Source organism: Trachypithecus francoisi, unplaced genomic scaffold (genome assembly GCF_009764315.1).
Source record: "Trachypithecus francoisi isolate TF-2019V2 unplaced genomic scaffold, Tfra_2.0 Lachesis_group6, whole genome shotgun sequence".
Classification (NCBI taxonomy): domain Eukaryota; kingdom Metazoa; phylum Chordata; class Mammalia; order Primates; family Cercopithecidae; genus Trachypithecus; species Trachypithecus francoisi.
Window position 1 is genome coordinate 26117892 of NW_022681471.1, and position 19839 is coordinate 26137730.

The following is a 19839-nucleotide window of genomic DNA, read 5'->3' on the forward strand; positions in this document are numbered from 1 at the left end:
TCTACCAGAGGTATAAAGAGGAGCTGGTACGATTCCTTCTGAAACTATTTCAACAACAGAGAAAGAGGGAATCCTCCCTAACTCATTTTATGAGGCCAGTATCATCCTGATACCAAAACCTGGCAGAGACACAACAAAAAAAGAAAATTTCAGGCCCATATCCCTGATGAACATCGATGTGAAAATCCTCAATAAAATACTGGCAAACCGAATCCAGCAGCACATCAAAAAGCTTATCCACCATGATCAAGTGGGCTTCATCCCTGGGATGCAAGACTGGTTCAACATATGCAAATCAATAAATGTAATCCATCACATAAAAAGAACCAATGACAAAAACCACATGATTATCTCAACAGATGCAGAAAAGGCCTCTGATAAAATTCAATACTGCTTTATGCTAAAAACTCTCAATAAATTAGCTATTGATGGAACGTATCACAAAATAATAAGAACTACTTATGAGAAACCCACAGCCAATATCATACTGAATGGGCAAAAGCTGGAAGCTTTCCCTTTGAAAACCAGCACAAGGCAAGGAGCCCTCTCTCACCACTCCTATTCAACATAGTGTTGGAAGTTCTGGCTAGGGCAATCAGGCAAGAGAAAGAAATCAAGGGTATTCAAATAGGAAGAGAGGAAGTCAAATTGTCTCTCTTTGCAGATGACATGATTGTATATTTAGAAAACCCCATCGTCTCAGTCCAAAATCTCCTTAAGCTGATAAGCAACTTCAGCAGAGTATCAGAATGCAAAATCAATGTGCAAAAATCACAAGCATTCCTATACACCAATAAAAGACAAACAGAGGGCCAAATTATGAGTGAATTCCCATTCACAATTGCTACAAAGAGAATAAAATACCTAGAAATACAACTTACAAGGGATGTGAAGGACCTCTTCAAGGAGAACTACAACCACTGCTCAAGGAAATAAGAGAGGACACAAATGAACGTAAAAACATTCCATGTTCATGGAGAGGAAGAATCAGTATCGTGAAAATGGCCATATTGCCCAATGTAATTTATAGTTTCAATGCTATCCCCATCCAGCTACCACTGACTTTCTTCACAGATTTAGAAAAAACTACTTTAAATTTCATTTAGAACCAAAAAAGAGCCCATATAGCCAAGACAATCCTAAGCAGTGAACAAAGCTGGAGATATCACGCTACCTGACTTCAAACTATACTACAAGTTTACAGTAACCAAAATAGCATGGTACTGGTACCAAAACAGAGATGTAGACCAATGGAACAGAACAGAGGCCTCAGAAATAATGTCACACATCTACAACCATCTGATCTTTGACAAACCTGACAAAAAAGAAATGGGGAAAGGATTCCCTATTTAATAAATAGTGTTGGGAAAACTGGCTAGCCAGATGCAGAAAACTGAAACTGGACCCCTTCCTTACACCTTATACAAAAATTAACTCAAGATGGATTAAAGACTTAAACGTAAGACCTAAAACCATAAAAACCCTAGAAGAAAACCTAGGCAATACCATTCAGGACATAGGCATGGGCAAACACTTCATGACTAAAACACCAAAAGCAATGACAACAAAAGCCAAAATTGACAAATGGGATCTAATTAAACTAAAGAGCTTCTGCACAGCAAAAGAAACTATCATCAGAGTGAACAGGCAACCTAAGAATGGGAGAAAATTTTTGCAATCTATCCACCTGACAAAGGGCTAATATCCAGAATCTACAAGGAACTTAAACAAATTTACAAGAAAAAAATAACCCCATCAAAAAGCATGTGAAGGGTATGAAAAGACACTTCTCAAAAGAAGACATTTATGTGGCCAACATATGAACAAAAGCTCATCATCACTGGTCCTTAGAGAAATGCAAATCAAAACCACAATGAGATACCCTCTCACACCAGTTAGAATGGCGATCATTAAATGGCAATCATTAAAAAGTCAGGAAACAACAGATGTTGGAGAGGATGTGGAGCAACAGGAACGCTTTTACACTGTTGGTAGAAGTGCAAATTAGTTCAACCATTGTCGAAGACAGTGTGGCGATTCCTCAAGGATCTAGAACCGGAAATACCATTTGACCCAGCAATCCCATTACTGGGTATACACCCAAAGGATTATAAATCATTTTACTATAAAGACACATGCACACTTATGTTTATTGCAGCACTATTCACAATAGCAAAGACTTCAAACCAACTCAAATGCCCACCAATGATAGACTGGATAAAGAAAATGTGGCACATATACACCATGGAATACTATACAGCCATAAAAAAGGATGAGTTCATGTCCTTTGCAGGGACATGAATGAAGTCAGAAATCATCATTCTCAGCAAAGTAACAAAGGAACAGAAAACCAAACACTGCATGTTCTCACTCATAAGTGGGAATTCAACAATGAGAACACATGGACACAGGGGCCTGTTGTGGGGTGGGGTGGGGGCTGGGGAGAAATAGTATTAGGAGAAATACCTAATGCAGATGATGGGTTGATGGGTGCAGCAAACCACCATGGCATGTGTACACCTATGTAACAAACCTACACATTCTACACATGTACCCCAAAACTTAAAGTACAATAATAATAAAAAAAAGAGCAAATGTGTAACATAGAAATTGCAATGGGTCAGGGTGAAACATTTCCATTTTCATCCATAATTGCAGCCATATGATGACATAGCTCAAAAGGAAAATAGGATATTCTACTTTTATCTATTCAAATAAAAATATATAGTTCAAGGTATCAAAAACAATTCAACATCTCTCCATGATAAAAACTCTCAACAAACTAGGCATAGAAGGAACATCCCTCAACATGATAAAGGCTATTTATGACAAACTCACAGCTAGCTATCATCATACTGAATGGGAAAAACTAAAAGCCTTTCCTCTAAGAACTGGAAAACTCTCACCACTCCTATTCAACATAGTACTGGAAGGATGCCCAGTTTCACTACTCCTATTCAACACAATACTGAAAGTCCTAGCCAGAGCAATCACGCAACAGAAAGAAATAAGGGCATCCCAATTGAAAAAGAGGAAGTCAAATTATCTCTCTTTGCAGATGACATGATCTTATATCTAAAAGACCCTTAAGACTCCACCAAAAAACTCCCAGATATGATAAATATATTCAGTAAAGTTGCAGAATAGAGAATCAACATACAAAAATCCGTAATGTTTCTATGCACCAATAATGAACTTGGTGAAATAAAACTTTATGAAATCAAGAAGGCAATCCCATTTATAATAGTTATGAAAATATAAAATATCGAAGAATAAATTTAACAAGGAGGTGGAAGACTCCTATAAGTAAAACTACAAAACACCGATGAAAAAAACTGAAGATGACACAAAGATACAGAAAGACATCTTACGGTCATGGATCATAAGAATGTATATTATTAAAATGACCATAAGCCCAAAGCAATCTACAGATTCAATGCAATCTCTATCAAAATACCAATGTCATTTTTCACAGAAACAGAAAAAACAATCCTAAAATTAGTATTTCAGGAACCAAAAAAGAGTCCAAATAGCCAAAGCAATCCTGAGCAAAATGGACAAAGCTGGAGGCATCACACTACCTGACTTCAAAACATATTACAAGGCTACAGTAACCAAAACAGCAAGGTTTGGGATAAAAACAGATACAAGGTCAATGGAATAGAATAGTGAAAGTCAGACATTGATCCACATAGTATAGCCACACATATATAGGCAACTGATTTTCAACAAGGGTGCCAAGAATGTACACTGGGGAAAGGACACTCCCTTCAATACATGGTATTGGGAAAACTGGATATCCGTATGTGGAAGAATTACTGGACCTCTGTCTCTCATTACATACAAAAATCAACCAAGATAGATTAAAGACTTAAATTTAAGACCCAGAACTATAAACCTACTAGAAGAAAACATAGGGAAAACGCTTCAGAACACTGGTCTAGGAAATGATTTTGTGGTTAACACCTCAAAAGGACAGGTAACGAAAAGAAAAATAGACAAATAGGACTATATTAAACAAAAAAAGCTTTTGCACAGCAAAGGAAATAATCAACAGAGTGAAGAGACAACCAGTTGAATGGGAGAAAATAGTTGCAAACTATTCATTTGACAAGGGAATAATATCCAGAATACACAACGAACTCAACAGGAGACATACAAATAATCCCCTTAAAAATTGGGCAGAGGACATGAATAACCACTTCTCAAAAGAAGACATACAAAAAATGCAAATAAAAGCCAAAATGAGATATCATGTTACCCCAGTTAGAATGGTTACTAAAAAGACACAAAATAACAGATGCTGGCTAGGATGAAGAAAAAAAAACAAAAAATACTTACACACTGTTGGTGGGAAAGTAAACTAGTGCAGCTACTATGGAAACTAGTGTGGAGATTTCTCCAAAAACTAAAAATTAAATTACCATATGATCCAGCAATCCTACTACTGGGTATTTATGCAAAGGAAAAGAAATCAGTGTACAAAAGGGATATCTGCACTTGCATATTTATTGCATCCCTATTCACAACAGCAAAGATATGGAGTAAACCTAAGTGTCCATGAATGCATGAATGGATAAAGAAAATGTAGTATATAAACACAATGGAATACTATTTGACCATGAAAAAGAATGAAGTCATGTCATTTACAGCAACATGGATGTAACTGGAGGTTATTATGTTAAGTGATATAAGGCAGGCATGGAAAGATAAATATCACATGTTCTTACTCACATGTGGGAATTAAAACAGTTGATCTCATGGAGGTAGCCAATAGTGTAATAGATACCAGAGGCTAGGAAGGGTGTGGGTATGCAGGGCAGAGCAGGAAATATGAGAGGTTGGTTAATAGGTACAAACATACAGTTAGATAGAAGGAATAAGTTCTAATGTTTGACAGCAGAGCAGGGTCACTGAAGTTAACAACAGTGTATCATATATTTCAAAATAGCTAGAGAGAGAATTTGAAATATTCCCATCACACAGAAATTATAAATTCTTGAGCTGATGGACACCCCAAATATCCTGACTTGATCATTACAGTCTTTACATGTAACAAAATATCACACATACCCCATAAATGTGTACAAATATTACGTATCCAATAAATAAAAGACACTAGACAGTTAGCTCTCTTTTCCTTGCCCTATGGGAGAACAGAGAGAGAAAATGCTGTCTGCAAGCCAGAACCTGACCATACTGGCACCATGATCTTGTACTTCTAGCCTCCAGAAATGTGAGAAAATAAATTTCTGTTGCTTAGGCCACTATGTCTATGGAATTTTGTTATGGCAGCCAGAGCTAAGACAATTGATTTCAATTAATAACCTAACAACTTAACTTTCCACCTTATGGATCTAGAAAAGAAGGGTAAACTAAATCCAAAGCTAGCAGTGGGAAGGAAATAAATATTAGGGTGAAAAAATTAAAGAGAAAAACTATAGAAAATAAATCTATGAAACCAGAAGTTGGTTCTTTAGAAAGATCAATAAAATGGACAAACCTTTACATAGAATGACCAAGTAAAACAGAGAGAAAACTCAAATTACTAAAATCAGGAATGAAAAAGGAGACATCACCACCAAACTTACAAAATGAAAAGGATCTTAGGGAAATTCTATGAACAGGAGTATGTAAATAAATGAGGTAACTTAGATGAAATGCACAAATTCCTAGAAAGATACAAACCGCTAAACAGACTCAAGAAATAAAAAATCTGAATAGAGCTACAGCAAGTATAGAGACTAAATCAGTAATTTTAAAACTTCAGGCCGGGCACGGAGGCTCATGCCTGTAATCCTAGCACTTTGGTAGGCTGAGACAAGTGGATCGCTTAAGCCCAGGAGTTTAAGACTAGCCTCAACAAACAAGAAAAAGAAACTTCCTCAACCTGATAAAGGACATCTATGAAAAACCTCATACTTAATTGTGAAAGACTCTTCAAGATCTCCCTAAGAGCAGGAATAAGACAATAATGTCCACTCTTACAACTTCTATTCAACATTATACTGGAGGTTCTAGCTAGGGCAATTAAGCAATAAAAAGAAATGAAAAGTATCTAGATTGAAAAGGAACAATTAAAACTATCTCTATTCACAAGTAGCATGATTCTATATAGAGAAAATCCTAAAGAAACTATTAAAAAGTTATTAGAACTAATAAATGAGAACAAGGTTGTATGATACAAGACCAATTATAAAAATCAATAAAATTTCTATACATTGGTACTGAACAATCCAAAATTGAAACAGAAAAATTCCATTTACAATAGCATCAAAAAAAAAAATACTTAGGAACAAGGCAAGAAGGATGTTAGAAGAGATACTGTTAAAGAAAAATTATTCTGATACTTGTTAAAAAATGGTAAGGCAGATTTTGAGATTACTGCAATAGGGGTCAAGGCTATCACAATGGAGGGGAGAGATTGAGCTCAACTCCTAATGCAACCAAGACCAGTGGGGATTTGTGGCCTATGAACAAAGTGAGGGGGGTCAGAAGATGGAAAATTACTAAGAGGAGACATCAAGGGCAAGGGCATTCTCTCTAAACTGGCCTAAGAGGATTCCTGCTAAAAGCTGGCTGGACTTATATATGAAATATAGGGGATGAGGAACTTGATCAAGGGTGGGGTATTAGCAGGATTCTTTGCTAAGACTTCCTTAGGCAGGCCAAGGACAGAGCCCAAGGATGAGACCTAGTTTAAACGAGTGCTCAGAGGAGCTTGTCTAAAACTTGGTGAAGCAGAGTCTTTGTCATGTAAGACTTGCACACTGAAAACTACAAAACATTGTTGGAAAAAATTAAAGAAAATCTAAATGAATAGAAAGAAAGCCCATGTTCATGGATCAAAAGTTTAATATTGTTAAAATGGCTCCCCTAATTGATCTACAGATTCAACACAATCCCTATCAAAATCCCAGATAGCTTTTTTTGCAGAAATTGACAAGCTCATCCTAAAGTTCAGGAAAATGAAAGGTACCCAGAATAGTCAAGGCAATTTTGAGAAAGAATAAAGTTTGAAGACTAATATTTCTGATTTTAAAACTACAAAGCTATAATAATCATGACAGCCTGGTATTGGCATAAAGATAAATTGAACAGAATTGAAGGTCCAGAAATAAAGCCATACATCCATTGATAACTAATTTTTATAAGAATGCTAAGATCATTCAACAGGGAAAGAAAAGCCTTTTCAGCAAATGGTTCTGGAACAACTGTATATACATACTCAAGATAGTTAAGTTGGATCTCTTCTGTATTCCATACATAAACATTAACTCAAAATAGATCACAGACCTAAATGTAAGAGCTAAAACTAGTCTTAGAAGAAAACAAAGGAGTAAATCTTCATGATCTTGGCTTAGGCAATGGTTGCTTAGATATGACATTCAAAGCACAGACAACTAAAGCAAAAAATAAATCCAACCTCATAAAAACTGTTGTGCTTCAAAGAACACCATCAAGAAAATGAAAATACAACCCACAGAATGGAGCAAAATATTTGAAAATCATGTATCTGATAAGGGTCTAGTATCCAGAATATATAAAGTACTCTTATAGCTCAACCATAAAAACACAAATAACCCACTTAAAAACAACAAAGTATTTTAAATAGACATTTCTCCAAAGGTAAAGAAAATATACAAATGGGCTATAAGCACATGAAAAAATGCTCAACATCATTAGTCACCAGGGAAATGCAAATCAAAATCACAATAAAATACCATTTCATTAGACTGGGTATAATCAAAAAAGATACGTTTTGGCAACGATGTGGAGAAATCAGAATCCTCATACATTGCTATTAAGAATGTATAATGGTACAGTCACTTTAAGAAAGTTTGGCCCTTCCTCAAAATGTTGAAGAGTTGCCATGTGATCCAGCAATTCTATTCCTAGGTATGTAAACAAGAGAACCAAAAACATATATATATGCTCACACAAAAACTTGAACACAAATGTTCACAGCAGCATTATTTATAATAACCAGACCATAAACTAATGACTAGATACATAAAATACATTAATGCAATGGAATTATTAGTCATAAAAGAGAAGTATTGATTTATGCTACGACATGGATGAACCTCACAATCATTACGCTAAGTGAACGAAGACACAAAAGGCCACATGTTACAAGATTCCATTTATACAAAATGTCAAGAATAGGCAAATTTATAAAGATGAAAAGGGAATTAATTGTTGCTTAGGTGTGAGAGTTGAGGAGAAATGAGGAGCAACTGCAAATGAGTACAGGGTTTCATTTAGGGATGATAAAAACGTTACAAAATTGATTGCACCAATGGTTGCACAATTCTGTGAATATAGTAACCACTGACTGTATACTTGGGTGAATTATATGATATGTGAATTATATTTCAATTAAGCTGTTAAAAAAATGAAAGGGAATTAACTGAGAATGTTCTTGTCACATTTTAAATTTGCTGTTTCTGTAACTCTAAAAATAAATAAGTCATTTAAAAGGAGTTGATTAAAAATGTTGATTTTTCTGGAAACTTTATGCGACTGCAATAAATAATACTGTAGCAATTGTCTGCCTCCACTTTCAGGCAAAATAAATACATTTGGTGACCAAAAAAAAAAAGAGTAAAAACAAATAGTAGTTGTCTCAACAGATTCTCTAGTCTCTATCTAGATATATAATTAAAACTAAAATCAAAGGAAATCACTTTAATAGCTGAGACATACATATCAAGAACCACGAAAATGTTTCTGCATTTTGATTGTTAATTCCATTCCTGATAATTAATCTCAAGAAAATAAGAAAACATAATAGGCACAAAGACATAACAGTACTGTTACTGTAGCATAAACTTCTAAATCAGTCCTACTTAAGAGTGTTTGCAACTGGTGACTAAGTCTCTAAGCATACTGTTCAGGATAATTGACATTATTTTCATAGCAAGAGGGCCTCAGTGAAGGAAGCACAACATTGATTGACATTCTTCAGCAAGCTCCTTATCTGGTTGCAAAACAGCACTCTGAGTAACACTGTGCTAAAGAACCTATATGTCCAAAATTCAGGCAAGGTTAGGTAACCTGTGATGCATTAACTCAGCGAAATACTATATGACCAAACTGACCAAATTATTCTAAACTGCTGAATTATCATAAGGTTCTTAGAAATTAGTCTCACTAAGCAAAGTAATAAATTTAGAATGAAGAATAGTTGCAAGGACAAAGAAGAAACCATTTGCACAAGCAGACAGTATCATAGGTGTCTCAGCTGACAATTAACTCCCAATGGTAAGAATAAGGAAGTGCTATTTGGCTTCTCTAGAATAATTTGACCCCAGTCAAGTAATCTTATTATTTTTGCCCACATGCATGAAACTATGCCACGAACATACCTATGTTTCTGACCATGATTCCTTTCAGTTCATCCACTTGGGCTTGAGTCTCCATCACTTTGTCTAGGCCCTTATTCTCAGAGTGATGCTTCTATAAGAAAATAAGTTTAAACTTACGGTACCCAGACATTATTTACAATAGGAAAACATAAATAAAGGGAATGACAATTTACACTGAGGAATGCTATAAAATTATGTCTCTATTGATATAAAAGATACATGTCACTTCACTGGAAAAAAGTTACAATACCCAGGAAAAAATACGGGCAGCATAAAAAAATGCTTCTATACAAACTATAAGTATATAGTCTAAAAATTATCTTATTTTAAATAAATAAAAAATAAATATTATATCAAATATACATGTGACTTGTGGGGCAGAGATTGGGGGGCATATATAATCTGTGCTCAGACAAGGAAGAAAGGAGAAAAAAGACTGTAGTTGGGGCAGTAGGGGAAAGAATGCTGCAAAATCGTTCCCCACTTCTTGAGTATGATGAGGTAGGGGCTGGCCCAGCTTCTTAGCATCTGTTCTTGTATCTGCCAGGATCACAACATATAAACTATTTTTATTGGCTTCTCACAGGATCTAGAATCTAAGACACTGATAATTTATATTTTGAAATTATTATCCATAGCTAGCAATTACGGGGTGCTTAATACGCAATGTTCCAGTCATTTCATTGTGTTAACTGCTTCAAACGGGATATTACTTAATCCACCCCAAAACTCTATGAAACGATGCTATTATTATCTCTATTTACAGATGAAGGAACAGGTAGAGATTTTGTTCAGAAGGTCACACAGATCTGGAGCTAATGACAAATTGGTTAATTTGAAAGTATTGTTTCTAGCTGACCCTATTTACTTTTGACTAAGTACTGGTATTTTTGTTGTTGGTAGTGTTTTATAGTTATACATAGATGAACATTTCCTAGTGGGGAGTATGAAACAAACCAACTGCTTGAATAATAAAGGTTTATAAGTAACCAATTTAAAAAGACTTCATTGCCAGAAGAGTATGTGTGTGTGTGTATGTGTGTGCATGTGTGTATAAAATTTAGAAATGTAATACTCAGTATTAAAAACACAGGAGAAGTGAAAGTATTCAATTACAATACATCATTTTTTTTAACTCACAACAAAATCATACCTAGAGCTTAGGTCTTTATACTCAAACAGTTTCGTGGATAAAAGGAAGCATTTTGAAAGGTGTCTGACATCGTGAAAATATAAATTAAAACCACAATGAGATACCATTACGCATCAACTGGAATGGCAAAACTTAAGACCACATCAAGTATTGGCAAGGATGCAGAGACACCGGAACTGCTGGTGAGAATATAAAATGGTACAACCACTTTGGAAAAAAAAAGTGATGATTTTTTTTTTTTTAATTACACACCACCTACCATATGACCCAGCAATTCCATTCCTAGGTATTTATCAAAGAGAAATAAAAACATATGTCCACACAAAGACTTATATATGGAGATTCATAGCAGCTTTATTCATGATAGCTGAAAACTGGAAGCAACCCAAATATCCAGCAACAGGTAAACGGATAAACAAATTGTGGTACATGCATATACTACTACTTAGCAAAAAGGGGAACAAACTACTGATTTATACAACATGGAAGAATATCAAAAGCCTTACACTGAGTGAAACAATCAAGACACAAAAAAGTACATACTGTATGATTCTATTTACAGAAAGTTCTATAAAAGACAAAAATAATTTATAGTGATAGAAAACAGATCAGTGGTTGCCTGGGGCAGAGTGTGGGGGAGGGGACCGACATGAGGGAATTTTTAAGGAGATAAAAATGCTGTCTTGAGTACAGTGGTATTTCACAGGTATAAACACATGTAAAACCTCACGAAGATGATAATTAGGGACTCATACAGATGAAGAGAGTTTCAAATTACTAATTTGGGTTGTTAGAAAATTAAATTTGCCTCATGGAAGGGTAGAAGGTTTATGTATAGGTTAAAAGATCATTTGGCATGTTGAACACATTTAAGCATCAGATGGGTAGTTGAACTAGATGATCTTTAATGCTCTTCCGATCATGAGACACTGTGACCACTATTATTAGAGAATACAGAGATAATAAAGAATATCACTGTTTTCTACCCTAAAATTGCTCCTTTACATTTTTTTTAATCAGGGAAGTTTTATTATGTTGACTTACACTAACACAATCAGAAAACTATATTGCAGGTCAGGGCCCCCTAGATTCATAGTGTTTGAAGGTAATAAAGAAGATAAAAATCAAAATACCTTATCCTGAGAAAGATCTTACCAGCTGTGCAGCCAAGACACTGGAGAACTCGCTATTCATGGCATATGGAAGTGCTGTCTGTGCTCTTGAACCATAAGTAGTCTGGAATCTCTTCTTTATCTCATTCAGAAAATTAAAGGCTCGGGAACGTTCAAAATCCTGAAAAGAGATCAACATAGAACTCACATTTAGAAAGTAAACAAAGATGATGTGAGTGATTAAGAACAACAATAAAAAACAGCTAACATGGACTGAGCAATGATTCTATGAGGATGAACTAGCATTGATCCTATGCTAAAGATAAGTAAAGGAAGGCTCTGAAAAAGTAACTAACTTGCCCAAAGGTCCAACAACTAGTAAATGAAAGAGCTGAGAGTGAATCCAGATATATCTGGTCATTGACAACTGAAGATAATGATAATTATCAACTTCTTGACATCAGGAATTGGATTTTACTTCCTCCATATATTTCACAGGATCTATTAGAAGGCCCAGCACAAGAATAGTTTAATAAATTCCATAATAATCATACAGTCTTTCACACACACACATAATACTACTGATATTAACAACAAATTGAATTTTTTCAATAGTGGTGGCACATTTGAAAAGATCAAGTGACATACTCATGTCTAATCTCAGCCAGCCAAAAATTATGTGTGTTCTCTAGAAGAATACCTTAGAGGAAAAAAATGAATGTATGTGTGTTAATGTATGTATGTGTATGTGTGTATCAAATTACAGCTCAAGAAATATGAGGCTCGACTCCGACTATCCCAGATTTCATTATTATTTTTTATCTACTCCAAGCTCTTTCACATCAGTCATTTCACATATAGCTAGATTTTTTTCTACTTTTGGAAAATATTGTGAAGCCAGAGATAGAAATCATTGTGATGATCACTATGGTTGACAGTCATTTCCCTTTCACCCAAGATGCTTAGTCTAAGCCGAGGGTTCTTAAATTGGGGTCAGTGGTCCAAATTCAAGGGGCCCTTGTACTTGGACAGAAAAAAAGATAATCACATCATTATTTTTATCAATTGTTAACTTGTATTTCAATTGTGAATATAGGTAGTATATTCATAACAAAGGTGGTATTAACAGTACCTGTAACTATTACCAACAGAAATCTTTTTTCATACACCATCACAGTTATAGATATCTCAAAATATTGTTAACACTCATCACATCAAGATTATTAGTATTAGACCCATGACTAGACCTTGTTAATGAGTTCATAAAGAAGCATATATATTACTACATCAAGTTTTTAAAACATTTTGAATACTATACATATATATATTTCAATACAATGGTTTTGTTAGAATTGTGTGTGTTTTATACATTTAAAAGCATTCTGGAAAAGGAAAATTAAAAAAAGAAAACAAAAACATTCTGGGAGTGTCCCACAAGTGACGAGTCTGTGATATAACAAAGATTAGGAATCCTGATCTATGGCAACCATGCCAATTCCATGTCTCTTTGTCAGTAGACAGTTTAGAAATGAGCATGCAGCCAATAAGACATGAAAGGAAGTTCACTTTGAAAGCAGGGGGAGGGGAGGGCATGCAGCTGGGAAAAGCTTCCTCATTCCTACAATAAGACACTCAAGAAGACACAGTCCCTCTTCTCTGGACATGAATAAATAAGTATGTAGCTCTACATAACCATAATGGCAACCTGTCTGGGAAGAAGGAGACACGGAGGAAAGCAGAGAAGAGAAAGGACCTTAATGACATCATTAAGTTACTGAGAATTTTGGGCTGAGAGCCGATAAACAGTCATACCTAGCCAATGTAAACTACAGGTTTATATAGCCGATCATAATGTACTGTAATTTTGTTTTTCCAAGTTCACACACGTTAAAGAATCATTAACTACTGATAGAAGGAATGACGTTACCTAATTTAACATTCCAGGTAAACAATTTTTGAGAGGTTTTGATATCAAAGAATTATAATTATGAACACCAATTCTCACTACAAAATAGAATATAGAAGTTGCAACAGGCTAAGCTAAAACTCTACCAAAATTGAGTTGATTTGCACATACCCCAGTATCAAGTTTTCTTATCATTTGCTGCTCTATATGACAAATGTAAAATATTAACAATTCCAGCTATGTAAAGTTTGCATCACCTTTGCCACCATAGGTACAGATCAGCAGTCCCCAACCTTTTTGGCACCAGGGACTGGGGGAGGGGGAATGGTTTCGGGATGAAACTGTTCCACCTCAGATCATCAGGCATTAGTCAGATTCTCATAAGGAGCATGCAACCTAGATCCCTCGGATGTACAGTTCATCACAGGGTTCGCAATCATATGAGAATCTAATGCTGCTGCTGATCTGACAGGAGGCGGAACTCAGGTGGTAATGCTCATAGGCTGCTCACCTCCTGCTGTGTGGCCTGGTTCCTAACAAGCCACAGACCTGTACCAGTCTGCAGCCTGGGGTTGGGGACCCCTGGTGTAGATAATTAAGAACTGGCTGTATTAATAGTACACATAGTTAAATAGCAATATGTCTTCAAGTTACTTACATCATCAGTGATACAAAGATATACAATCCTGTCTTGGCAGATGTAATGAAACAAATAACTGTAGAATAAAAGATATAAAACTTACTGTGGTTATAAGCAACATCACTTTTACTTCTATCTTCTATCTATGTATAAGCAAGTTCAGTACTGCCAATGTCACCACATTACTTATGGATACAGTCTATTCTCCCTCTTCCCCTTCCCAATATACCTGTTTCTTTCAAGTCAAACTGAAAGAAGTAAATAAGAAATAAAAAGAAGATCTCTATTCTAGCTACATAGCACAACAGCATGTGTATTACCCATTAGAACGACAGCTGCAAAAGCATAATTGGACTCTTAAAGCATGAACAAGAGATGACATCTTAGGAGGAGCATGTAATTAGATTAACCCCCAATAGGCCATATGGTTTTCTTTGCCATATGGTTTTCTTTGCTTTTTCCTAAGTTCTTAAAGCAAACATCTTTTCTACCAAATTCTCAACATTTGAGTACCTACTTTGAGTTAGTTACTGTGCTGGAAGCTGACGATACAAAAAAGCAAAACCACCAACTCCCAGTCTTCACAGGGATCACAGTATAAGAAATTACAGTGCAGCATGGCAAACAGGATGACAGGAAAGTTAAAAGCAGTACATGGTGCTCTGGGGACATATTAATAGATGAGGCACGAAATGGAGATTTGCCAAAGGGTAACCAGAAAGACTTCCTGAAACAAGTGATGTCTGATTTAAGACCTGAAGAATAAGTAACAGACGGCAAGGTAAAGAGTGAGTGAAAGGCCAGGCGTGGTGGTTCATGCCTGTAATCCTAGCACTTTGGGAGGCTAAGGCAGGCAGATTGCTTGAGCTCAGGAGTTCAAGACCAGCCTGGGCAACATGGCAAAATCCCATCTCTACAGAAAATACAAAAATTAGCCAGGCAAAGTGGCGCACACCTATAGTCCCAGCTACTCGAGAGGCTGAGGCAGGAGGATCACTGGAACCCAGGAAGTTGAGGCTGTAGTAAGCCGAGACTGCGCCACTGCATTCCAGCCTGGGTAACAAAGTGAGACCCTGTTTCAAAAACAACAACAAAAAAGTGAGCGAAGAGTTTTTCCAGAGAGGAAGCAGCAAGCATAAGGGCCTAGAGATAAAACAGCACATAATAGATTTAGGAAAGTAAAATAGGCTCACATGACTAGAGTACAGAATATGAAGAAAAGGTAAATTATCTGGACAGACGAGGCTGGACAAGTAAGCAAAAACCAGGTTATACAAGACTTTATAAACCACACTGTGCATTACCCTAAGAATAATGAACAAGCATCCAAAGGTTTTAGCCTAGGGAGGCTGTGATCAGATTTGCACTTTAAAAAGGACACATTGGCTAGAGTGTGGAAAACTGACTCAAAGGAGGACCAGACAGGAGACTACTGCAGTATACCGGGTAAGAAATGAGGAGGGAAATAAACTAAAGTAGAATGGATAATAAAGAAAAAGGGACAGAGCAGAGAGATAGAAGGCAGCATTTATAGAACTTGGTGACTGGCATGAGACAGGCTAACTAAATTTTGCCTCCCAGATTTATACCTTGGGCAAGTGGATAGATAGGGGTACCTGTTGAATTATATTAATGTTCACAGAGGGCTGACATGAATTACAAGGAGATACAGGAACTCAAGCAAAATCTTTTCCTCTAACATTCTAAAACTATTTGCACCATTTCCACCAATGACTTCCACATTGCCATATCCAGTGGCTCTCTCTGAAACATATGATAGTGTTGACCACTTCTTTTCTCTTCACTAGATTTCTTGACATCAGGTTTGCCTGGTGCTATAGACTGAACTGTGCCCCTTCAAAATTCATATGTTATAGTGTGACTATATTTGGAGACAAGGCCTGAGGGAGGCACTTAAGATAAGATGAGGTCATGAGGGTGGGGTCCTCATGATGAGATTAGTAGCTTTGAAAAAGAGGAAGAGATTACTCTTTCCACCACCTGAGAACACAGCAAGAAGGTAGCCATCTGCCAGCCAGGAAGAAGGCCCTCATGAAGAACTGAATCAGTGGGCACCTCACCCAGTCTCCAGAACTGTGAGAAACAAGTATCTGTTGTTTAAGCCACTCAGTCTATGGTATTTTGTTACAGCAGCCCAAGCAGGCTAATATACCTGGTTTATATCATAGTCCCTTTCCCTCTACACTAACGTTTTCTAGCTTCATTAGCCTCCTGCTTTTTTCACACTTACTCCCTGGAGGGCAGCACGCATTCTCATGTTTTGTTGTTGTTTTCAGCTACCACAATTGTGTTAATGATTCCCAAATCTAGATCTGACCTATCTCCTGAGCTCCAGGACAACCTACACTACTGTCTACTAGACATATCCAACTAGGCATACCATAGACAGCTTAAACATGACATGCCCAAAATGAAAGTCATCACTTTCCCCATAAAATTTGTTTCTCCTAAACCAGACTTGTGAGTCACTTGGTGCAGAGGCCACAAAAGGTAGCAAGGTATGATCCCTGCCATCAAGAAGCCTACAGTCAGAGTACAGAGATAAACAATCATTTCAATTATAATACAGTCTGAGGCCGGACACGGTGGCTCACGCCTGTAATCCCAGCACTTTGGGAGGCCGAAGCGAGTGGATCAACTGAGGTCAGGAGTTCGAGACCAGCCTAGCCAACGTGGTGAAACCCCATCTCTACTAAAAATACAAAAATTAGCCAGGCATGGTGGCGCGTGCCTGTCATCCCAGTTACTCAGGAGGCTGAGGTGGAAGAATCACTTGAACTCAGGAAGTGGAGGTTGTGGTGAGCCGAGATCGCGCCATTGCACTCCAGCCTGGGCAACAAGAGTGAAACTCCATCTCAAAAAATAAAATAAAATAAAATAAAATAAAATAATAATAATAATAATACAGTGTGATAAGTGTTACAATATGAACAAATTAGATGCTACGTAGACACATAAAAAGAGTATCTCATTGGGGTGACTGACTCAGTGTTAGTGTTCAGGGATTTCTGGAAAAGGAAACATCTAAGCTCAGGAACACGAAGTGAGAATTTTAAAAAGTCAGTAGATAAATATATTCTAGTAAAAGGTAACAGCAATTGCAAAGGCTAGGAAGAGGGAAAGAATCTAGCATTGAACTGCAAATGGCTACGTATGGCTGGAAAGCAAAACTGAGGACTCAAGTAGTAAAAGATGAGCCCAAAGAAGGAAAAAGTGGCAGATCTTGAAGAATATTCCAAGTCCTGTTAAGGAATTTTACCTTGAGGGCAGATAGTATCTGTTGAAGGAAGCAACATGATCAGAACTGCCCTTTTAGAGGCATTAAACTACAAATTAAGAAAGTATTTCGCTTGGGACCTGTAAAGTGAGCAAAAGTTTACAAGGAGGCTTAAGAGGAGAACAACATTCCTAGAAGATAACAAAAGCATGAAAAAAAGGTACCAAACCTCAAAATAACACAGCTAGATCAGAGGCACAGGTAGAGAGGCATGGCAGACAGATAACATCTCCTTCTACTATAACTGCATTTTAATTGGATTACATATTCTATACTCTCTTAAAGCTACATGTGGCTGTGACTAAATTCTGGCTCATAATACATGAGTGGAAGATATATGCCCTATTTCCCAGTCTTGCCTCTAAAAGGACTACATGTGCTTTCCCTGGACATTTTCCCAGGAGCTACCTAGAAACACAGTTTGTAAGTCTAATACATTTTTAGGGAAAGTATAAAGCGCAAATCATAAGAGGCTAGGATTATTTAACCCTTAACTTCTAGGCCCACAAACCTACGCTGGCAGGAAGAGGACTACAAAATGTGTACAATTCCCAAAGATGATATACTCTCTAACTCCCATTTTGGATGTGGCCAGAAAGGAAGAACTTCTTGTAGAACAAAGTCAGGAGTCAGGGAAAAAAGGTGAGGGAGTTTCTCCAAGAAAGCAGAACCACTAACCACTACCTGGTCAGAATAGGGAGTCTTTGAAATTGTATGAGGCAATTATTTGATCATTACTGGAAAGCAATGACTTCTACATGTTTCTCATTCTTCCCTTTTCCAAATGGGAGTTTGTAACTCTCACTATGATGATCCTTATTTCACCATTGTCTACTGGGTTAGGCTGGGAGAGCAGGGAAAACATATGACTTATCTTTTAGTTTATGGTCAGTGGACCACAGGAGCCACACCAGGGCCTGATGGAGAGGACTGTGTACCACCTAGACATGCTGGACTTGGAGCCAAACACAGTGACTAGATAGGTCTTTGGAGCTACCTTTCTCAGAGAAGAGGCGTATTCTATGTTTGGGAAGAAAGGTTCACTGAAATATCTGGGTGGCCAGAAGAGCAGACTAGAAGACTGCAAGTCATCCCCTGATATCCTATAACTTCCTCCAGAGTAACAGAGTTTTAGTTGAGCCTACGACTGGATAGCCAGAAGAAAATTCCTGGCCTCCCTTCTAGCTATGTTAGCTACATGACTGTGTAGTGAACAATAAGATGTAAGTAGAAACTTCTCAACAATATCAGGCCACTTCTGGGTCCTGTCTTTAAAAATTACTGGGCAAGCGCTGGGATATAACAAGCACCAAAGGAGCTGTCTTGGCCAAAGGTGGAAAGCACTAATTGCTTTGGGAATTAGGGAATTGGAAATGGCAGAGCCACCATCCACTCATCTCTGGACTATCTCATTAAAATTAATACTGTATCTTGGGGGTCTCTCTCACAGTAGCTTAGAGTGGACCTTAAACTGTATAAGGGGTTAGCCATAGAAAGTAATAAGGACCTCATTCTGAGATAACTAAGGAAGTAAGGCTGGGTTAAGTAAGAAAAGATTTTCAAGTGCCAATGGGGAAGGTTGAGGCACTTTTTAAAACTAACTACTAAGATTTCCCATCTATGGCCACTCTAACAGTCACCAGAGTGATCTTTCTAAAGCAAAAACTGACTGAAGGCCAGGCGTGGTGGCTCACGCTTATAACCCCAACACTTTGGGAGGCCAAGGCAGGTGAATCACTTGAGGTCAGGAGCTTGAGACCAGCCTGGCCAACATGGTGAAACCCCATCTCTACTAAAAATACAAAAATTAGCTGGGCATGGTGGTACACACCTGTAATCCCAGCTACTCAGGAGGCTAAGGCACGAGAATCATCTGAACCTGGGAGATGGAGGTTGCAGTGAGCCAAGACCGCACCACTGCACTCTAGCCTGGGTGACAGAGTGAGACTCTGTCTCTAAATAAATAAATAAATAAATAAATAAAACCTGACTGTGTCACATCCTGGCTGAAAACCTTCAATGCCTTCCCACTGCCCACAGGGTAAAGTCCAAGCTCTTAATATGGCCTACAAGGCCCTACATGACTTTTCTTCTACCCATCTCTCTATAGCTTTATTTTCACCATCCTGGGCACCAGTCACAGAGAACAGTCTGCAGTTCCCTAAATATGCCCGCCCTATGATCTTATGCCTTCATACTTCTCTACCTGCTGTTCCTTCTACTTGGAATACCATCCTCCTATCTACTACTTCCCACCCTCCCACCCTTGACATCATGGATTTGACTGCCTCCTCATTAAACTATAACCCTTATGAGGGCAAATACTACATTTTTGTTACATCCCCAGCACCAGCAAAGT

General features: G+C 37.2%; 1 protein-coding gene across 2 annotated transcripts in view; it reads right to left on the reverse strand.

Moving 5' to 3' along the window:
- The window catches only part of VAMP7 (vesicle associated membrane protein 7), a 42082-nt gene that overhangs the window by 13570 nt on the left and 8673 nt on the right, over window positions 1-19839 (reverse strand). For both annotated transcript variants that reach the window (XM_033200981.1, XM_033200982.1), the window contains exons 3-5: window positions 14201-14258; window positions 11680-11817; window positions 9372-9462 (exon numbers count right to left, since the gene is read on the reverse strand). In XM_033200981.1, coding sequence (XP_033056872.1) covers window positions 9372-9462; window positions 11680-11817; window positions 14201-14258 — 287 coding nt within the window. The remainder of the gene's footprint in view (window positions 1-9371; window positions 9463-11679; window positions 11818-14200; window positions 14259-19839) is intronic.